Consider the following 19971-nt stretch of genomic DNA (forward strand, 5'->3'; position numbering starts at 1 on the left):
ATCTATCCATAAATCCATCAGACATTACCTCACTTACCTCACTCACAACGTGTCTTGCAAGTATTAGATCTTGGATGTCCAATAATTTCTTAATGCTCAATAATGACAAAACTGAAGTGATGGTGTTTGGGCCCAGAGCACACAGGGACTCTATAAGCAAGACCTTAGTTTCCCAGGGTTTGCAGTGCACCCATGAGGCCAGAAATCTGGGTGTAATCTTTGATTCAGACTTGAATTTTTCTAAACATTTTACCAAAATCACCAAATCAGCTATCACTCAAATCAGGAACATTGCAAAGATTAGATCTTTTCTTTCTTTCAGTGATGCTGAAATACTCATTCATGCTTTTGTCTCTAGTCATTTAGATTACTGCAACTCCTTATTTGCTGAACTGCCCCTAAAATCAATCAACCACCTACAGCTTGTACAGAATACTGTGGCTAGGGTTCTTATAGGGGTGAGAAAATATGATCACATTTCCCCTGTTCTCGCCTCATTGCACTGGTTACCTGTGGTTTTTAGAATTGATTTTAAAATTTTACTGCTTGTTTTGAAATCTCTGAACGGCCTAGCCCCATCTTATATCACTGACCTTTATCCCTTGCACCCCAGCTTGTTCTCTAAGATCTGTGGACCAGCTGTTGCTCTCAGTCCCCAGGGCAAAGCTTGAGACGGGGTAGAAGGGCATTTGCTGTTAGAGCTCCCCAATTGTGGAATAATCTTCCTCTGGAAATCACACAAGCTACCTCAGTGTCCTCTTTTAAAACTCTTTTAAAAACTAATTTTTATATAAGTGCATTTAATTAGGTTTTTTTTTATTTGTTTATTTGGTCTTACCTTTGTTTCCATTTCTTACTGTCTTTTAGCTTTTCGATATGTAATTGCATTGTGTATTTTGTTTTATGTCTGTGAAGCACTTTGTAAACTTGTTTTTGAAAAGTGCTATATAAATAAAGTTTATTATTATTGTTATTATTAGTTGTTTTTTTCATTTAATATTTTTTGTCTCTGAAATGGTGTCTTGTGTTTGAAGCATCATCCAGCTGGTTTGTCATTGATGTGGATTTGCTGCTCATGTGAATCCTCCCACAGTGTTTCATTAGCAGCTGTAACCACAGTGACTCTGATAAAACAGGAATTAGCAGAATCCATCTGATATGAAGCTGTGGTTTGAATACCACTTCCCTCCTCTTTGAAGAGTAGTCAGATATCTGTGTTCAGGTTTTTGTACAGCCTCTTCTACACTTTCTATCACTGTGTCTCTAGAGCACAGTAGTAGAGAGCTGTGTCTGCCAGGGTTAGACTCTGTATGGTCAGCTCAGTTGTTGTAGCTGATGTTTTGGATGCATATCGTTTATTAGGAATATCTTCACCACTCTGTGATTTTGCTCCTTTCCAGAGTATAAACTGAGGTGCTTGAAGGTCAGAATGATGTTTGTACCAGTAAAGCCAAACATCAGTATCGGTTGTCTCATAGGTACATGTGAGTGTGACAGATTCTCCTTCTCTTCCACTGACTTCATCTTGTTCAGGAGAGATTGTGTCTCCAGCTATTAGTCCTGGAAAAAGTAGAGAAAATGAAGCCATTAGACTAACATTGTTCATGAGGCTGAGAGGAGAAGACAGTGGAAAATGTCAACTGTACAGTGTTACTCTGTGGACACAAACTGATCAACTGTTCATTTGACTGATTTCTATAGAAATCATCTTCCAAGGTGTTACCTAGTGAAGGAAACATGTTGTATTAAAGTTCTGTTCCAGAGTCAAATATCCATCATTTGGAAAATATCACACAATGACAAAAACATACGTACCTACAAGAGCTGAAAACAGTGAAATGACAGCCAGTGTTTCCATGGTTACACAAGTGAAATGCTGTAAGTGAATGTTGAGTTTGAATAAGTGTTGAGTGGTTTTGTGAGTTGTGTTTGGTCTGATGTTCACAGCTGGAATCAAACAGCTCTCTGCCATGCAGCCACCTCTGCAGTCAGTAGGAGGAGACTCATATGTCAAATGACATTCATTTGTAAAACTCTTCATCACAACTGTGTCTCATGAGGGAAAAGAATCTAGACTGTTTGATAAGAAACCACTGAAGTTTAACAGTGTGTGACTCCCTCTAGTGGATGTTGTGGAGTATTCTGTTGTCTTTGCTCCAAAGGTTTTTGTACAGAGTTTTGGTGTTTCCTGTCACTGTGGGCTGCAGAGCACAGTAGTACACAGCAGAGTCTGTCACTGCAGCAGAGGAGATCTGCAGATGGATTTGTTCTCCCTCCACCGAAATCTCCAGTCCAGGTTTTGGACTTGTTAGTGTTCCAGAAGCCGAGTGCGAGATGAGGAACTCTGGTGGTTTTCCTGGATATTGTTGATACCAGAAGAAATGATCATAGCTATCTTTGGAGTATTTGTAGGACAGAGTAACAGTGCTGCCTTCTAAACTGTCCTCTTCATTGTTGACTGGAGTGAGTTCTTGACAGCTGACACCTAAAGGAAGAGATAACTCTGTTATAACATGTTGTCAAAGACTCATAACATGAATACATACAACTTCATGCTCATTTTTCAATCAAACATCAATAGAAGTAAATATGAAGTGTGTCACCTACCTGTTAGTGTGATCAGAAACAAAGTTGAAAACAGACTTAATTGCATTGACACCATCTTGAAGATAAGAAGAAACTGTCTGTGTTGTTTAGTATGAAACACCACAGTGAAAGTTTGTGTCTTTCTGTACTTCAGTGACAGTTTTGCTCCTCCCTTAATCTCCTCCTCCCTGCTCTCACAGCTCAGAGAGTGGCTGCACCAGAGATGGGCTCCTGAATACATCTCAAACTTGGGCCTACAAAGTGGGACATTTTGCAAAATAACCTTCAAATACGCCTCAGAAGATACTCTACAGAAGAGGTAACAAAATTAATTAACAGTAGAGGAAATATCATCTTTAGATATATTTTTAAATCAAAACAGCTAGCTAGCTGTCAACTGCTACCTGCTACTGTTACCTACATTCCAAAGGAGAAACTGCACTGAGGAAGCTAACAGAAGAGTTATTTTGTGAAGAAGAGAAAGAGACAAGAAGAGAAATTAAGGGGTCCTTGTTGGTGGTATTCTCTCTCTCCATGAACTGGTGTGATGGTGGCACAACCAACATTTGCAGCGGCCTCTCGTAGTTCCGACTTGCAGTATCATTGTCCATGTCTACGTCTACATCTGTGACATCCTGTGGAGTGTAGGGGAAATATGTCTATAATATGTCTATATCAGTTTTTTTGGACATTTGTAACAAAGACTTTTGCTTCGAGAAATACTGGCTGGGAGCTAAATCAGCTGATGGCGTTTGGTCTGCTGCACCCAGTGGACCCAAAGCAAGCGCAGATGAGTGCAAGCTAGGCTAACTGCTAACCTATACATACCGGTCATGCAACAATAATCATGTTGCCAAATGTTCTCTGGACAGCATAATGGATTATATAACTCCCCCATCAGTGCTGGTCAATCATTGACATGCAAGAGCTGTCTACATCCAATTGAGACATGTACTTTTCTGTCTAAATGCACTTTAATACACTGTGCTGCTAACTGCTTGTTCCTTTTTTGTTTTTTTCTCTTGGGATTTATGTGTTTTCATAATTTTTTTTAAATAGAATTTTTGCATACACAATATATCTTCATCCTCTCTGTTGTTGTTGCACTGCTGTGAGCTGGGAGGAACAGCATTTTGTTTTTTGTGTATGCAAATACACAAGAAAATGTCAATAAACTAAATCTTGAATCTTGAAGTAAATATTTAGTTATATAGTTAAATAATGCCTCAAAACCTCTGTTGTATCATCACTGAATAAGAAAGTTAAAGACGTTTTTAAACATCCAGCTTCTCATAGAGTCCAGGCAATCCTTTAAATCAGACAGTTTGCTGAAATTGCCACATCTGAGGGAAATGTACAGCTGTTTGTCGTCTGCATAAAAGTAAAAAGATATGTTAAAACAGTAGTATATGAATAGAAAATAAGATAGGGCCAATAACAGACCCTTGAGGCACTCCGTAACTCAAGACAGCAGCATCAGACATATCATTACCAACCATCACAAATAATTGTTTATTTGATAAATATGATATAAACCAGCTTAAATCAGAAACAGATGGGCCAACCCACCGTTGTAGCCTGTCACTGAGGACTCCATGATCCACTGTATCGAAATCTGAGCTAAGATCCAACAACTCAAAATATTTTTTGAAATAAAAGGTCATTTTGAGCTAGACCTGAAATGATTGCATACAGTTGGATCCAGATCAGGTTTGTTAAGCAGACACTGCACACTAGTTAACTTTAAACAGTTAAGAAGCATTAATCATGGCCAATAACCAAAGACCTACAGTGGCTACAACCTGTTTGAGAAATGTACTGTAACTTGTACTGAAATTCATAATGTAGTACCATGTTAATAGATAGTGATATGTAGCACAAGAAGCTAGTGAAGCTCTGTTAACAGAATAGCGTTCCTGCACATGCTCAGTAGTCAGTGACCATATCTCATTCACACTCGTAGTTCAAACAGTGGAGGCAGCAGACACCCTTGTTGAATGTCTAATGGAAACAGCTCATGATAAAAACTGACAGTATGAAACAAACATTCTCATATTTTCATTACATTCACTTTTTAACCCGACCAGTAACTTCAGGTTTTTGTTCAACACACAGTTTTATGTCACTTTATGTTTGATGGTGTCTTGTGTTTGAAGCATCATCCAGCTGGTTTGTCATTGATGTGGATTTGCTGCTCATGTGAATCCTCCCACAGTGTTTCATTAGCAGCTGTAACCACAGTGACTCTGATAAAACAGGAATTAGCAGAATCCATCTGATATGAAGCTGTGGTTTGAATACCACTTCCCTCCTCTTTGAAGAGTAGTCAGATATCTGTGTTCAGGTTTTTGTACAGCCTCTTCTACACTTTCTATCACTGTGTGTCTAGAGCACAGTAGTAGAGAGCTGTGTCTGCCAGGGTTAGACTCTGTATGGTCAGCTCAGTTGTTGTAGCTGATGTTTGGGATTTATATCGTTTATCAGGAATATATTCTCGATGACCCTCAGCTGTGCTGTCCTTTGCTCCTTTCTTGAGTATAAACTGAGGTGCCTGAAGATCAGAATGATGTTTGTACCAGTAAAGGTAACTCCAAGTTCTACTTGTCTGATAGGTACATGTGAGTGTGACAGATTCTCCTTCTCTTCTACTGACTTCATCTCGTTCAGGAGAGATTGTGTCTCCAGCTATTAGTCCTGGAAAAAGTAGAGAAAATGAAGCCATTAGACTAACATTGTTCATGAGGCTGAGAGGAGAAGACAGTGGAAAATGTCAACTGTACAGTGTTACTCTGTGGACACAAACTGATCAACTGTTCATTTGACTGATTTCTATAGAAATCATCTTCCAAGGTGTTACCTAGTGAAGGAAACATGTTGTATTAAAGTTCTGTTCCAGAGTCAAATATCCATCATTTGGAAAATATCACACAATGACAAAAACATACGTACCTACGAGAGCTGAAAACAGTAAAATGACAGCCAGTGTTTCCATGGTTACACAAGTGAAATGTGCTGTAAGTGAATGTTGAGTTTGAATAAGTGTTGAGTGGTTTTGTGAGTTGTGTTTGGTCTGATGTTCACAGCTGGAATCAAACAGCTCTCTGCCATGCAGCCACCTCTGCAGTCAGTAGGAGGAGACTCATATGTCAAATGACATTCATTTGTAAAACTCTTCATCACAACTGTGTCTCATGAGGGAAAAGAATCTAGACTGTTTGATAAGAAACCACTGAAGTTGAACAGTGTGTGACTCCCTCTAGTGGATGTTGTGGAGTATTCTGTTGTCTTTGCTCCAAAGGTTTTTGTACAGAGTTTTGGTGTTTCCTGTCACTGTGGGCTGCAGAGCACAGTAGTACACAGCAGAGTCAGACACTGCAGCAGAGGAGATCTGCAGAGGAACTGATTTGTCCTTGATCTCAGCGTCAAATCTTTCTTCATGGAACTCTACAGCATTATCTCCTCCACCAGAGTAACGTTGCAAAATATACTTTGGGAAATCATTTACTTCTTGTTTGTACCAGAACAAAGTGGGACTTCCACTGCTCTTATATTGACAGCCAAGTGCAACTGTGTCTCCTTCAGCAGCAATGACATCTCCTGTTGGCTGGGTCACGCTGTCTTGTCCTTTACACTCTGGGGAAGAACAGAACATGCAGAGGAAGAGATGAATCAATAAAGATGATTGATTAAAGGAGAACAATCAGCAGCTTTAAAGAGTTACCTAGCAGACACTGACACATCTAGAATAGTCTGTTTATACTGACTGCTGTCTGTCAGACTGAACCACATCTTTTTTTCTAAAAAAGTTATAAATGGCAGCAGAAATAACTTGTTTCCTTTATGATGGACATTAAAAGCACTTATACCTCAGTTCTGTGTTAAAAACTGTTGAGAAAGGAAACACATTCTGTTTTTATATCTTACCAAAGAAAAGAGCAGCAAGAATAATCCACAGCCAATGTTCCATCTGTACAACAAGGTTTAAATCAACAGGAGAAACTATCTGATGTTCAACATTCAGTCTGAGAATTGTTCTCTTCACAGCAGCAGTTATTATTGACAGAATGGTTGAACACAGTGCAGAAGTAGTGCACCGCCTACTTGATAATGTGGCCCTCTAGTGGAGGTAAAAAGTTCAGTACAACAGTGTGGAAAAAAGGCTTCCAGCAGCTTGTCAGTGTGTCAGCTTGTGTTTTTGTACAGAGACTGTGGGTTTGCTGTCACTGTGGGCCTCACAGCACAGTAGTACAGAGCAGAGTCTGTCACTGCAGCAGAGGAGATCTGCAGATGGATTTGTTTTCCCTCCACTGAAATCTCCAGTCCAGAGATTGGAGCATTTATTGTGCTTCCAGCTCCCGAATGAGAGATGAGGAATACTGGTGGTTTTACTGGATATTGTCGATACCAGAAGAAATAATCATCAGCTGCAGCAGCTTTGTAATATTTGTAGGACAGAGTAACAGTGCTGCCTTCTAAACTGTTCTCTTCATTGTTGACTGGAGTGAGTTCTTCACAGCTGACACCTAAAGGAAGAGATAACTCTGTTATAACATGTTAAAGTCACGATCAAGGAATCACATTCAGACAAAAGTGGAATTGAATTTTTTTCATGCAGAAACTTTCATACCTGTCAGAATGACTAGAAACAGTAAAGAAAATACATAATAGTCCAATGGCAGCATGTTGAATGAAGGTAATGTTTGTGGTTTGTGTATTGAACTCTGCTGAATATGGAAGTTCGTCTCTCTTCTATAGTTCAGTAACAGCTTAGCTCCTCCCTGAATCTCTCCGTCTCCTCTTAGATCTGTATTTTCACTTCTCTCAGTTACTCGTCCTCTACCTTCAACTCTGGAAACTCTGATGCTGCAGTCACCATCATATAAATCATGTTTCACTCATGTTGGATACAAAAAGTGATTTTATATTAAAATAATTTCTTTTTTTTTTTCACATCATCACTTCATCCTCAGTAACAGTTCAGTCAGGAGAGACTTGTGTAAGTTGTACTAATTACTCAGTAATTACAAGGAAGCCTTTTTGATTCAATTATAAATCACTCAGAGGAAAAAAGATATTAGTTTTCTTTGACTACAGCCATTTAATATTTTATGCATGATGAATAAACTCCACTACTTGTAGCTATTTAATATCTTGATGGAGGATGGAATGAATGAGTTCTTGTACCGGTTCAGTCTGCATTGCAGGATCCTGAAAGGCAACACTTCAAATTCAGAGTTCAGGATGTGTGTTGGATCATTCAGAATTTTCTGTGCCTCTCTGAGCACAGATTTTTCACACAAAGACTGAAGATGGTTTTGTTCTTTTTGACCTATAATCTTCATGTCTGTTTGGATAAGATGTGCAAGCTTAGACTTAAAAAGTGCTGACAGGTTACCAAACTTTCTAAAATCATTTGGTAAAAATAAAAACATTAGTTTGCTGTTTAGAGTTTAAGCCTTCTCACAAAGTACATCCTCTGTTGTAGCCTGGAGCAGATTTTCAACATGTACATGCCATGTGAGCGAGCTGTCAGTGTGAACACCGAGATATTTGTATGAGGAAACCTGTTTGTTGGGTGTGTTGTGAGAGATAGTTGGACTATGGTCACCAATTGACTTTGGATCGAATATCATCTCCTCTGTTTTATTTATATTCAAGATAAGATGGTGAGCGTCACATTAATCCACAAACTGTTTGATATCATAGTGGTAAAGTGATGTGTCTTCATCACTGTGTAATAAGCCCAGAATGGTGGCGTCATCAGAGAATTTTACAATGTAGTTTTGTGGAGTTTTGCTCACACAGCCGTTCATGTAAAGCGTGTGTTATGGAATTTTCCTTCTTCAGGGGTTATTAATTGGGTTGCATTGGGTCAAGCCTGGGCCTTGAGGTCACACTGTAATTCTTAAGCAGGAATGGGACATATTCTCCTCTCCTTGAGACTCCAGCTGTCTGTGATGTTTTGGGGAAAGCAGAAACCTCTCTGATGGAGGGTAAATCAGCATCGCCATGGTCACCGAGGTCGGAGGAGGGTTTCCTGGACAATACAGATAGGTGGATATGTAGATTCTACTGATGCAGTCAGACATTCAAAACAAATCTCCTGACAGTGGCCTGAAATTTCATGCAACGTGACCTAAACTGACACGGGTAAAATGTAATTCCTTGTTTAGAAACTAGTGAACCAATTAGACTAATTTTTGCTATATAAATAAAGTTTTGGTTTTTTTTTTCATTTAATATTTTTTGTCTCTGAAATGGTGTCTTGTGTTTGAAGCATCATCCAGCTGGTTTGTCATTGATGTGGATTTGCTGCTCATGTGAATCCTCCCACAGTGTTTCATTAGCAGCTGTAACCACAGTGACTCTGATAAAACAGGAATTAGCAGAATCCATCTGATATGAAGCTGTGGTTTGAATACCACTTCCCTCCTCTTTGAAGAGTAGTCAGATATCTGTGTTCAGGTTTTTGTACAGCCTCTTCTACACTTTCTATCACTGTGTGTCTACAGCACAGTAGTAGAGAGCTGTGTCTGCCAGGGTTAGACTCTTTATGGTCAGCTCAGTTGTTGTAGCTGATGTTTTGGATTTATATCGTTCATCAGGAATATAATCATCACTGCTCCCTTCTCGTTTCCAGAGTATAAACTGAGGTGCCTGAAGGTCAGAATGATGTCTGTACCAATAAAGTTTAGGGTAATTCAAGCTTGTCTGATAGGTACATGTGAGTGTGACAGATTCTCCTTCTCTTCCACTGACTTCATCTTTTACAGGAGAGATTGTGTCTCCAGCTATTAGTCCTGGAAAAAGTAGAGAAAATGAAGCCATTAGACTAACATTGTTCATGAGGCTGAGAGGAGAAGACAGTGGAAAATGTCAACTGTACAGTGTTACTCTGTGGACACAAACTGATCAACTGTTCATTTGACTGATTTCTATAGAAATCATCCTCCAAGGTGTTACCTAGTGAAGGAAACATGTTGTATTAAAGTTCTGTTCCAGAGTCAAATATCCATCATTTGGAAAATATCACACAATGACAAAAACATACGTACCTATAAGAGCTGAAAACAGTAAAATAACAGCCAGTGTTTCCATGGTTACACAAGTGAAATGTGCTGTAAGTGAATGTTGAGTTTGAATAAGTGTTGAGTGGTTTTGTGAGTTGTGTTTGGTCTGATGTTCACAGCTGGAATCAAACAGCTCTCTGCCATGCAGCCACCTCTGCAGTCAGTAGGAGGAGACTCATATGTCAAATGACATTCATTTGTAAAACTCTTCATCACAACTGTGTCTCATGAGGGAAAAGAATCTAGACTGTTTGATAAGAAACCACTGAAGTTTAACAGTGTGTGACTCCCTCTAGTGGATGTTGTGGAGTATTCTGTTGTCTTTGCTCCAAAGGTTTTTGTACAGAGTTTTGGTGTTTCCTGTCACTGTGGGCTGCAGAGCACTGTAGTACACAGCAGAGTCAGACACTGCAGCAGAGGAGATCTGCAGTTTGACTCCACGCTTTTCTTCAAACAGATCAGTGAAGAATCTTTTGTCTGATTTCAGAGAGTCTGCTGTTTTTCTGATGTTACTGCCTGAGATGTGCATGAGGAACTCTGGTGGTTTTCCTGGATATTGTCGATACCAGAAGAAATAATCATTAAAACCAGCTTCTTTGGAGTATTTGTAGGACAGAGTAACAGTGCTGCCTTCTAAACTGTTCTCTTCATTGTTGGCTGGAGTGAGTTCTTGACAGCTGACACCTAAAGGAAGAGATAACTCTGTTATAACATGTTAAAGTCACGATCAAGGAATCACATTCAGACAAAAATGGAATTGAATTTTTTTCATGCAGAAACTTTCATACCTGTCAGAATGACTAGAAACAGTAAAGAAAATACATAATAGTCCAATGCCAGCATGTTGAATGAAGGTAATGTTTGTGGTTTGTGTATTGAACTCTGCTGAATATGGAAGTTCGTCTCTCTTCTATAGTTCAGTAACAGCTTAGCTCCTCCCTGAATCTCTTAGATCTGTATTTTCACTTCTCTCAGTTACAGAAAGGAAGCAACGATGATTTAAAGGATGGATCACATTTTCAGGATTTGCAAACTCAAGGAGGATCTAATCTATGTTCCTAACGTTGATACAACATTTATTTGTCACATTATAACATAAATCAGCTGAAAAGCTTGAAGGAAAACTCAGCATCACATCAAGACCATAAGCAGCATGCTTAACATTAATGGACACCTTAGCAGGTTTGAGTTAAACCAGTCTAAAGAATTTTAATGGCAAGTTAAAGGATCTCTTTTCTAGAATCACTCAAATGCTGTTGTTTCACACTTTGCTGTAAGTAACTAAATATATCAGATTCTATAGTTACCAATTCAAAGGCAACACATGAACTGAAAGTGAGAGGACCTAGGATTGAACCCTGTGGTACACCAGAAATATTGTGAACCAAGAAATCAATCCTATTCTATTATAAAATGAAGAATAAAAAGATTCAATACCAGAGTCTGAAGTCACACAGTTCATGGAGATGATGGATTTAAGTTGTTTTATCTCTCAATAGTAGACTTCAAATTACGAAGGATCAGCAAAACCTAAAAGTTGTAGTTTCAAATTACAGAATATTTCATTTAGCATCTTATATTCAAAGAATATATTCAGGAATTCTGCTGATGTTCTGATCCAGAATAGCTCATGAGAGGATTGAAAACCTGTTTTGTTTTAAACATCACAGTGAAAGTTTGTGTCTTTTCTGTCCTTCAGTCATAGTTTTGTTCCTCAATAAATCCCTTCCTACCTCACCTCACAGCTCAACTAAAGGGAACATATTGGACTTGGAGTCATGTTTAACAGACAGCATCTCTGAGCTGATGAATAGTATCTATGAAACATTTTGTACTGTAATACTTGGTGATTGTAACTGATATAATGTACCATACTGCCAATTCATGCTTTTTCTTTGTATTAATAAATCTATTCAGACTCTATACCTGTATTATAATTTGTCTGTTGTTTTAATCATCACTACAAGAAATCCAGACTGTTTGATAAGAAACCACTGAAGTTTAACAGTGTGTGACTCCCTCTAGTGGATGTTGTGGAGTATTCTGTTGTCTTTGCTCCAAAGGTTTTTGTACAGAGTTTTGGTGTTTCCTGTCACTGTGGGCTGCAGAGCACAGTAGTACACAGCAGAGTCAGACAGCTGCAGCTTCTGGATCTTCAGAGGAACTGATGTTTTGTTCAATGTAGCATCAAATCTGTTTTTCTGGAACTCTGCAGCATTTTCTCCTGTTCCAGAGAATCGTCGCAAAATGTACTTTGGGAAATCATTTACTTCTTGTTTGTACCAGAACAAATAGGGAGTTCCACTGCTCTTATATTGACAGCCAAGTGTAACTGTGTCTCCTTCAGCAGCAATGACATCTCCTGTTGGCTGGGTCACGCTGTCTTGTCCTTTACACTCTGGGGAAGAACAGAACATGCAGAGGAAGAGATGAATCAATAAAGATGATTGATTAAAGGAGAACAATCAGCAGCTTTAAAGAGTTACCTAGCAGACACTGAGACATCTAGAATAGTCTGTTTTTTACTGACTGCTGTCTGTCAAACTGAACCACATCTTTTTTTCTAAAAAAAGTTATAAATGGAGGCAGAAATAACTTGTTTCCTTTATGAAGGACATTAAAAGCACTTATAGCTCAGTTGTGTCTTAAAAACTGTTGAGAAAGGAAACACATTCTGCTTTCTGTCTTACCAAAGAAAAGAGCAGCAAGAATAATCCACAGCCAATGTTCCATCTCTACAACAAGGTTTAAATCAACAGGAGAAACTATCTGATGTTCAACATTCAGTCTGAGAATTGTTCTCTTCACAGCAGCAGTTATTATTGACAGAATGGTTGAACACAGTGCAGAAGTAGTGCACCGCCTACTTGATAATGTGGCCCTCTAGTGGAGGTAAAAAGTTCAGTACAACAGTGTGGAAAAAAGGCTTCCAGCAGCTTGTCAGTGTGTCAGCTTGTGTTTTTATACAGAGACTGTGGGTTTGCTGTCACTGTGGGCCTCACAGCACAGTAGTACAGAGCAGAGTCTGTCACTGCAGCAGAGGAGATCTGCAGATCAACATGTTTTTCGCCAGACAGTTTAGTAGAGAACCTTTTGTTTAGAGAGTCTGCTGGTCTTGTACTGTTCAATCCTGAGATGTACAGGAGAAATTCTGGTGGTTTTCCTGGATATTGTTGATACCAGAAGAAATCATCAGTACTAGTTATACTTTTGTAATATTTGTAGGACAGAGTAACAGTGCTGCCTTCTAAACTGTTCTCTTCATTGTTGACTGGAGTGAGTTCTTCACAGCTGACACCTAAAGGAAGAGATAACTCTGTTATAACATGTTAAAGTCACGATCAAGGAATCACATTCAGACAAAAGTGGAATTGAATTTTTTTCATGCAGAAACTTTCATACCTGTCAGAATGACTAGAAACAGTAAAGAAAATACATAATAGTCCAATGCCACCATGTTGAATGAAGGTAATGTTTGTGGTTTGTGTATTGAACTCTGCTGAATATGGAAGTTTGTCTCTCTTCTATAGTTCAGTAACAGCTTAGCTCCTCCCTGAATCTCTCCGTCTCCTCTTAGATCTGTATTTTCACTTCTCTCAGTTAATCTTCCTCTACCTTCAACTCTGGAAACTCTGATGATCCACACAAACATCCAGCAAACAATCAAAGATGTTTTTTGTTTTGACTCCAATTTTTTCCCATAACTCATGTTTTGTCTTTTTTCTTTTCATTCACTTGTTCCTGAGAATGTTCATTTTAGCAAAACAACCAATATTTTATTCAGCTTATTAAAATGTATTCAGGATTTTCTACTTTTTTGCACTCCTTTGCACATGGGTTTAAACAGACATATCACAACACAACAATATAACTGGGTCCTGTTGGAATGTCAGATTTTCATGTGCAGCATCATTTGTGTTTCTTCATGAAGCTTTAATGTTCTCCGGCTCGTCCTCCTGCTGTGGTCTGCTGAGAGTGTTGCTGATAGAAGGTCACAGTTATTCTAGTTAAGGATTAAACAATACCTGAAGACAACATGAAGTCAGTGACCATATCTCATTCACAATTGTTTCTTGAAAAGGTTGTATATCAACAATAACACATATATCTGTCATATAACAACTTATGTGATGTTTACCAGTATGGTTTTAGAGTTAACCACAGTACAGAAACTGCCCTGGTCAGAGTTGTGAATGATCTTAAAATTAGTTCTGACAACCATAAAGTTTCTGTTCTGGTACTTCTCCACCTCAGCGCAGCCTTCAATACAGTTGACCATGAAATTCTTCTTAAGAGCTTTGAACACTGTTTAGGCCTTAGAGGCACTGTTCTTAACTGGTTTTCTTCTTATCTTACTGGTAGATCTTTCTCTGTTTCTGTTGGTAACTTTGAATCAGATGAAGTCAGCGTTCCATGTGGAGTCCCTCAAGGGTCAGTTCCTGGTCCTCTACTGTTTAATCTGTATATGCTCCCACTTGGGTCCATCATTCAACAACACACAGTTATACATATCTGTTTCTGCCAACCACCTTAACCCAGTGAATGATCTCATCCAATGCTTTACTGATGTCAAATATCGGATGGCCAAAAATTTCTTACAACTAAATGAGGACAAAACAGAGATTCTTTTAGCAGGTCTGAAGGCTTTGAGGCACCAGATTCACTCTTTGTTAACTCCCCTGTTGGTAAAACCCTGTGAGCATGTCAAAAACTTGGGTGTGATTTTGGACGCTGATCTTAACTTTCAGGAGCACGTATCCGATATCTCTAAGACTGCTTTTTATCATCTTAGAAATATATCCAAAGTTAGATCTTTCCTATCACAGTCAGATTCTGAAAAGTTGGTTCATGCATTAATTTCCAGTCAACTAGATTATTGTAATGGACTCTTTGCTGGACTGGCAAAGCAAGCGTGTAATAAACTCCAGCTTATTCAGAATGCTGCAGCCAGAGTATTAACCCAAACCAAAAGGTGTGAACAGAAAGAATTGATTTTAAAATACTTCTTATTGTTTTTAAAGCTATGAACAGTCTAGCTCCCTCCTACGTCATTGACATGCTCTCTGAATACACACCAGACAGACCCCTGAGATCATCAAGTAAAGGTCTCCTCACTATACCAAGAATAAACTCTCAAGCTGACCTGTCACGTCTTCAGCTTGTACAAAATGCAGCAGCGAGGCTATTAACTAGGACTGGCCGCAGATCCCACATCACTCCTGTTTTAGCCTCACTGCATCGGCTGCCAGTGAAGCTCAGGATTGATTTCAAGATTCTCTTCATCACTTACAAGGCCTTACACGGTTTAGCTCCTGCCTATGTATCCGAGCTACTAAGCCCGTATACCACCATGTGGTCAGTTAGGTCTTCCAACCAAAACCTGTTAGCCGTACCACGTGCCAAACCAAAGGTGACTGTGCTTTTGCTGCCCTGGCACCCAGACTTTGGAACAATCTCCCCACTTCCATCAGATCAGCTGAATCTGTTGACTGTTTCAAAAAAACACCTAAAAACCTCCTTTTTTAAAATGGCTTTCTCATAACATTTGATAAATTCAAGTGTGTGCTCTGGGTGATGACTGTATGCTTGCTGTGTTCGTATGTGTGAGATGTCTGTATGTGTTCTTGAATGTGTCTTTCATGGTTTTTGTGTCCTATTTTCTTTGTGTCCCAACGTCACTGTAAAGCACTTTGTAACCTGTGTTAAAAAGGTGCTATATAAATAAAGTTTTACTTACTTACTTAATCAGCTCATGGTGCCTTCAGTCATTATGGTCCTACTCTCTGGAATTCTCTACCACATGAACTCAGGTCTGTTACAACAGTGTCTTCCTTTAAAAGCAGACTAAAAACATCTTTTTTCACAAGCTTTTAGTTAGTTTAAAGGGTAAAACCTTCATTTTATAATCAGTATTATTATTGTTATTTCTTTTTAATAATGATAATAATAATACCTTCTCACCCTATTCTCTTATTGCAATACCTTCTTACCTTCTAAGTTTATATGTTGTCTTATATGTTTTTATATATGTAACATCTCCTTATTTTATGTTTTATCTTATATTTTATATATGTAATGTTAATGTAATGTTATAGGTTTTTGTCATGTATGATCTTTACTTTTTTTGTTTTGTTTTGCTTTTGTTTTTAAGCACAATGAGTTTATGCCTCTTGTGTGAAATGTGCTATATACATAACAGTTTATTTAATTTGACTTGACTCGTAGTTCAAACAGTGGAGGCAGCAGACACCCTTGTTGAATGTCTAATGGAAACAACTCATGATAAAAACTGACAGTATGAAACAAACATTCTCATATTTTCATTACATTCACTTTTTAACCCGACGAGTAACTTCAGGTTTTTGTTCAACACACAGTTTTATGTCACTTTATGTTTGATGGTGTCTTGTGTTTGAAGCATCATCCAGCTGGTTTGTCATTGATGTGGATTTGCTGCTCATGTGAATCCTCCCACAGTGTTTCATTAGCAGCTGTAACCACAGTGACTCTGATAAAACAGGAATTAGCAGAATCCATCTGATATGAAGCTGTGGTTTGAATACCACTTCCCTCCTCTTTGAAGAGTAGTCAGATATCTGTGTTCAGGTTTTTGTACAGCCTCTTCTACACTTTCTATCACTGTGTGTCTAGAGCACAGTAGTAGAGAGCTGTGTCTGCCAGGGTTAGACTCTGTATGGTCAGCTCAGTTGATGTATCTGTTGTTTGGGATTTATATCGTTTATCAGGAATATGATCATAACCACTGTATGATTTTGCTCCTTTCCAGAGTATAAACTGAGGTGCCTGAAGGTCAGAATGATGTTTGTACCAGTAAAGCCAAACATCAGTATCGGTTGTATCATAGGTACATGTGAGTGTGACAGATTCTCCTTCTCTTCCACTGACTTGTTCTTTTACAGGAGAGATTGTGTCTCCAGCTATTAGTCCTGGAAAAAGTAGAGAAAATGAAGCCATTAGGCTAACATTGTTCATGAGGCTGAGAGGAGAAGACAGTGGAAAATGTCAACTGTACAGTGTTACTCTGTGGACACAAACTGATCAACTGTTCACTTGACTGATTTCTATAGAAATCATCTTCCAAGGTGTTACCTAGTGAAGGAAACATGTTGTATTAAAGTTCTGTTCCAGAGTCAAATATCCATCATTTGGAAAATATCACACAATGACAAAAACATACGTACCTACAAGAGCTGAAAACAGTAAAATGACAGCCAGTGTTTCCATGGTTACACAAGTGGAAATGTGCTGTAAGTGAATGTTGAGTTTGAATAAGTGTTGAGTGGTTTTGTGAGTTGTGTTTGGACTGATGTTCACAGCTGGAATCAAACAGCTCTCTGCCATGCAGCCACCTCTGCAGTCAGTAGGAGGAGACTCATATGTCAAATGACATTCATTTGTAAAACTCTTCATCACAACTGTGTCTCATGAGGGAAAAGAATCTAGACTGTTTGACAAGAAACCACTGAAGTTTAACAGTGTGTGACTCCCTCTAGTGGATGTTGTGGAGTATTCTGTTGTCTTTGCTCCAAAGGTTTTTGTACAGAGTTTTGGTGTTTCCTGTCACTGTGGGCTGCAGAGCACAGTAGTACACAGCAGAGTCAGACACTGCAGCAGAGGAGATCTGCAGATTCATTTGGGTTCGACCCTCAGTCACTTTAACAGATAACCTTGAGTTTGTTAAATTCTTTTCTGGTTCTGTTCCATAATGAGAAATAAGGAACTCTGGTGGTTTTCCTGGATATTGTCGATACCAGAAGAAATAATCACCAGCTGCAGCAGCTTTGGAGTATTTGTAGGACAGAGTAACAGTGCTGCCTTCTAAACTGTTCTCTTCATTGTTGACTGGAGTGAGTTCTTCACAGCTGACACCTAAAGGAAGAGATAACTCTGTTATAACATGTTATTAACATTTCAATGAATGATTCAGAATTCAAAAAATACAGGAATGAAATGTAACATACCTGTTAGAATTACAAGAAAAAACACAGGAAATACATAATAGTCCAATGCCAGCATGTTGAATGAAGGTAATGTTTGTGGTTTGTGTATTGAACTCTGCTGAATATGGAAGTTCGTCTCTCTTCTATAGTTCAGTAACAGCTTAGCTCCTCCCTGAATCTCTCCGTCTCCTCTTAGATCTGTATTTTCACTTCTCTCAGTTACTCTTCCTCTACCTTCAACTCTGGAAACTCTGATGATCCACACAAACATCCAGCAAACAATCAAAGATGTTTTTTGTTTTGACTCCAATTTTTTCCCATAACTCATGTTTTGTCTTTTTTCTTTTCATTCACTTGTTCCTGAGAATGTTCATTTTAGCAAAACAACCAATATTTTATTCAGCTTATTAAAATGTATTCAGGATTTTCTACTTTTTTGCACTCCTTTGCACATGGGTTTAAACAGACATATCACAACACAACAATATAACTGGGTCCTGTTGGAATGTCAGATTTTCATGTGCAGCATCATTTGTGTTTCTTCATGAAGCTTTAATGTTCTCCGGCTCGTCCTCCTGCTGTGGTCTGCTGAGAGTGTTGCTGATAGAAGGTCACAGTTATTCTAGTTAAGTATTAAACAATACCTGAAGACAACATCAAGTCAGTGACCATATCTCATTCACAATTGTTTCTTGAAAAGGTTGTATATCAACAATTACACATATATCTGTCATATAACAATTTATTTGATGTTTACCAGTCTGGTTTTAGAGTTAACCACAGTACAGAAACTGCCCTGGTCAGAGTTGTGAATGATCTTAAAATTAGTTCTGACAACCATAAAGTTTCTGTTCTGGTACTTCTCCACCTCAGCGCAGCCTTCGATACAGTTGACCATGAAATTATTCTTAAGCACTTTGAACACTGTTTAGGCCTTAGAGGCACTGTTCTTAACTGGTTTTCTTCTTATCTTACTGGTAGATCTTTCTCTGTTTCTGTCGGTAACTTTGAATCAGATGAAGTCAGCGTTCCATAAGGAGTCCCTCAAGGGTCAGTTCCTGGTCCTCTACTGTTTAATCTGTATATGCTCCCACTTGGGTCCATCATTCAACAATACAACATATCATATCACTCCTATGCTGACGACACACAGTTATACATATCTGTTTCTGCCAACCACCTTAACCCAGTGAATGATCTCATCCAGTGCTTTACTGATGTCAAATATTGGATGGCCAAAAATCTTGTACAGCTAAATGAGGACAAAACAGAGATTCTTTTAGCAGGTCTGAAGGTTTTGAGGCACCAGATTCACTCTTTGTTAACTCCCCTGTTGGTAAAACCCTGTGAGCATGTCAAAAACTTGGGTGTGATTTTGGACGCTGATCTTAACTTTCAGAAGCACGTATCCGATATCTCTAAGACTGCTTTTTATCATCTTAGAAATATATCCAAAGTTAGATCTTTCCTATCACAGTCAGATTCTGAAAAGTTGGTTCATGCATTAATTTCCAGTCAACTAGATTATTGTAATGGACTCTTTGCTGGGCTGGCAAAGCAAGCGTGTAATAAACTCCAGCTTATTCAGAATGCTGCAGCCAGAGTATTAACCAAAACCAAAAGGTGTGAACAGAAAGAATTGATTTTAAAATACTTCTTATTGTTTTTAAAGCTATGAACAGTCTAGCTCCCTCCTACGTCATTGACATGCTCTCTGAATACACAGCAGACAGACCCTGAGATCATCAAGTAAAGGTCTCCTCACTATACCAAGAATAAACTCTCAAGCTGACCTGTCACGTCTTTAGCTTGTACAAAATGCAGCAGCGAGGCTATTAACTAGGACTGGCCGCAGATCCCACATCACTCCTGTTTTAGCCTCACTGCATCGGCTGCCAGTGAAGCTCAGGATTGATTTCAAGATTCTCTTCATCACTTACAAGGTCTTACACGGTTTAGCTCCTGCCTATGTATCCGAGCTACTAAGCGCGTATACTACCATGCGGTCAGTTAGGTCTTCCAACCAAAACCTGTTGGCCGTACCACGTGCCAAACTAAAAACCAAAGGTGACTGTGCTTTCGCTGCCCTGGCACCCAGACTTTGGAACAATCTCCCCACTTCCATCAGATCAGCTGAATCTGTTGACTGTTTCAAAAAAACACCTAAAAACCTCCTTTTTTAAAATGGCTTTCTCATAACATTTGATAAATTCAAGTGTGTGCTCTGGGTGATGACTGTATGCTTGCTGTGTTCGTATGTGTGAGATGTCTGTATGTGTTCTTGAATGTGTCTTTCATGGTTTTTGTGTCCTATTTTCTTTGTGTCCCAACGTCAATGTAAAGCACTTTGTAAC

At 38.8% G+C, this 19971-nt stretch overlaps 1 gene segment (V, D, J or C); it reads right to left on the reverse strand.

The window, feature by feature from the left end:
• Nucleotides 1–2204: 2204 nt before the first annotated feature.
• On the reverse strand, nucleotides 2205–2662 carry LOC122993863 (the record flags this gene model as incomplete). The annotated part of the segment is given in 2 exon segments: nucleotides 2205–2485; nucleotides 2608–2662. Coding segments are annotated over 2 exon segments (336 nt in total), but the record flags the coding sequence as incomplete, so codon positions are not given.
• Nucleotides 2663–19971: the final 17309 nt, after the last annotated feature.

This window comes from Thunnus albacares, chromosome 12 (assembly GCF_914725855.1).
Source record: "Thunnus albacares chromosome 12, fThuAlb1.1, whole genome shotgun sequence".
NCBI lineage: Eukaryota > Metazoa > Chordata > Actinopteri > Scombriformes > Scombridae > Thunnus > Thunnus albacares.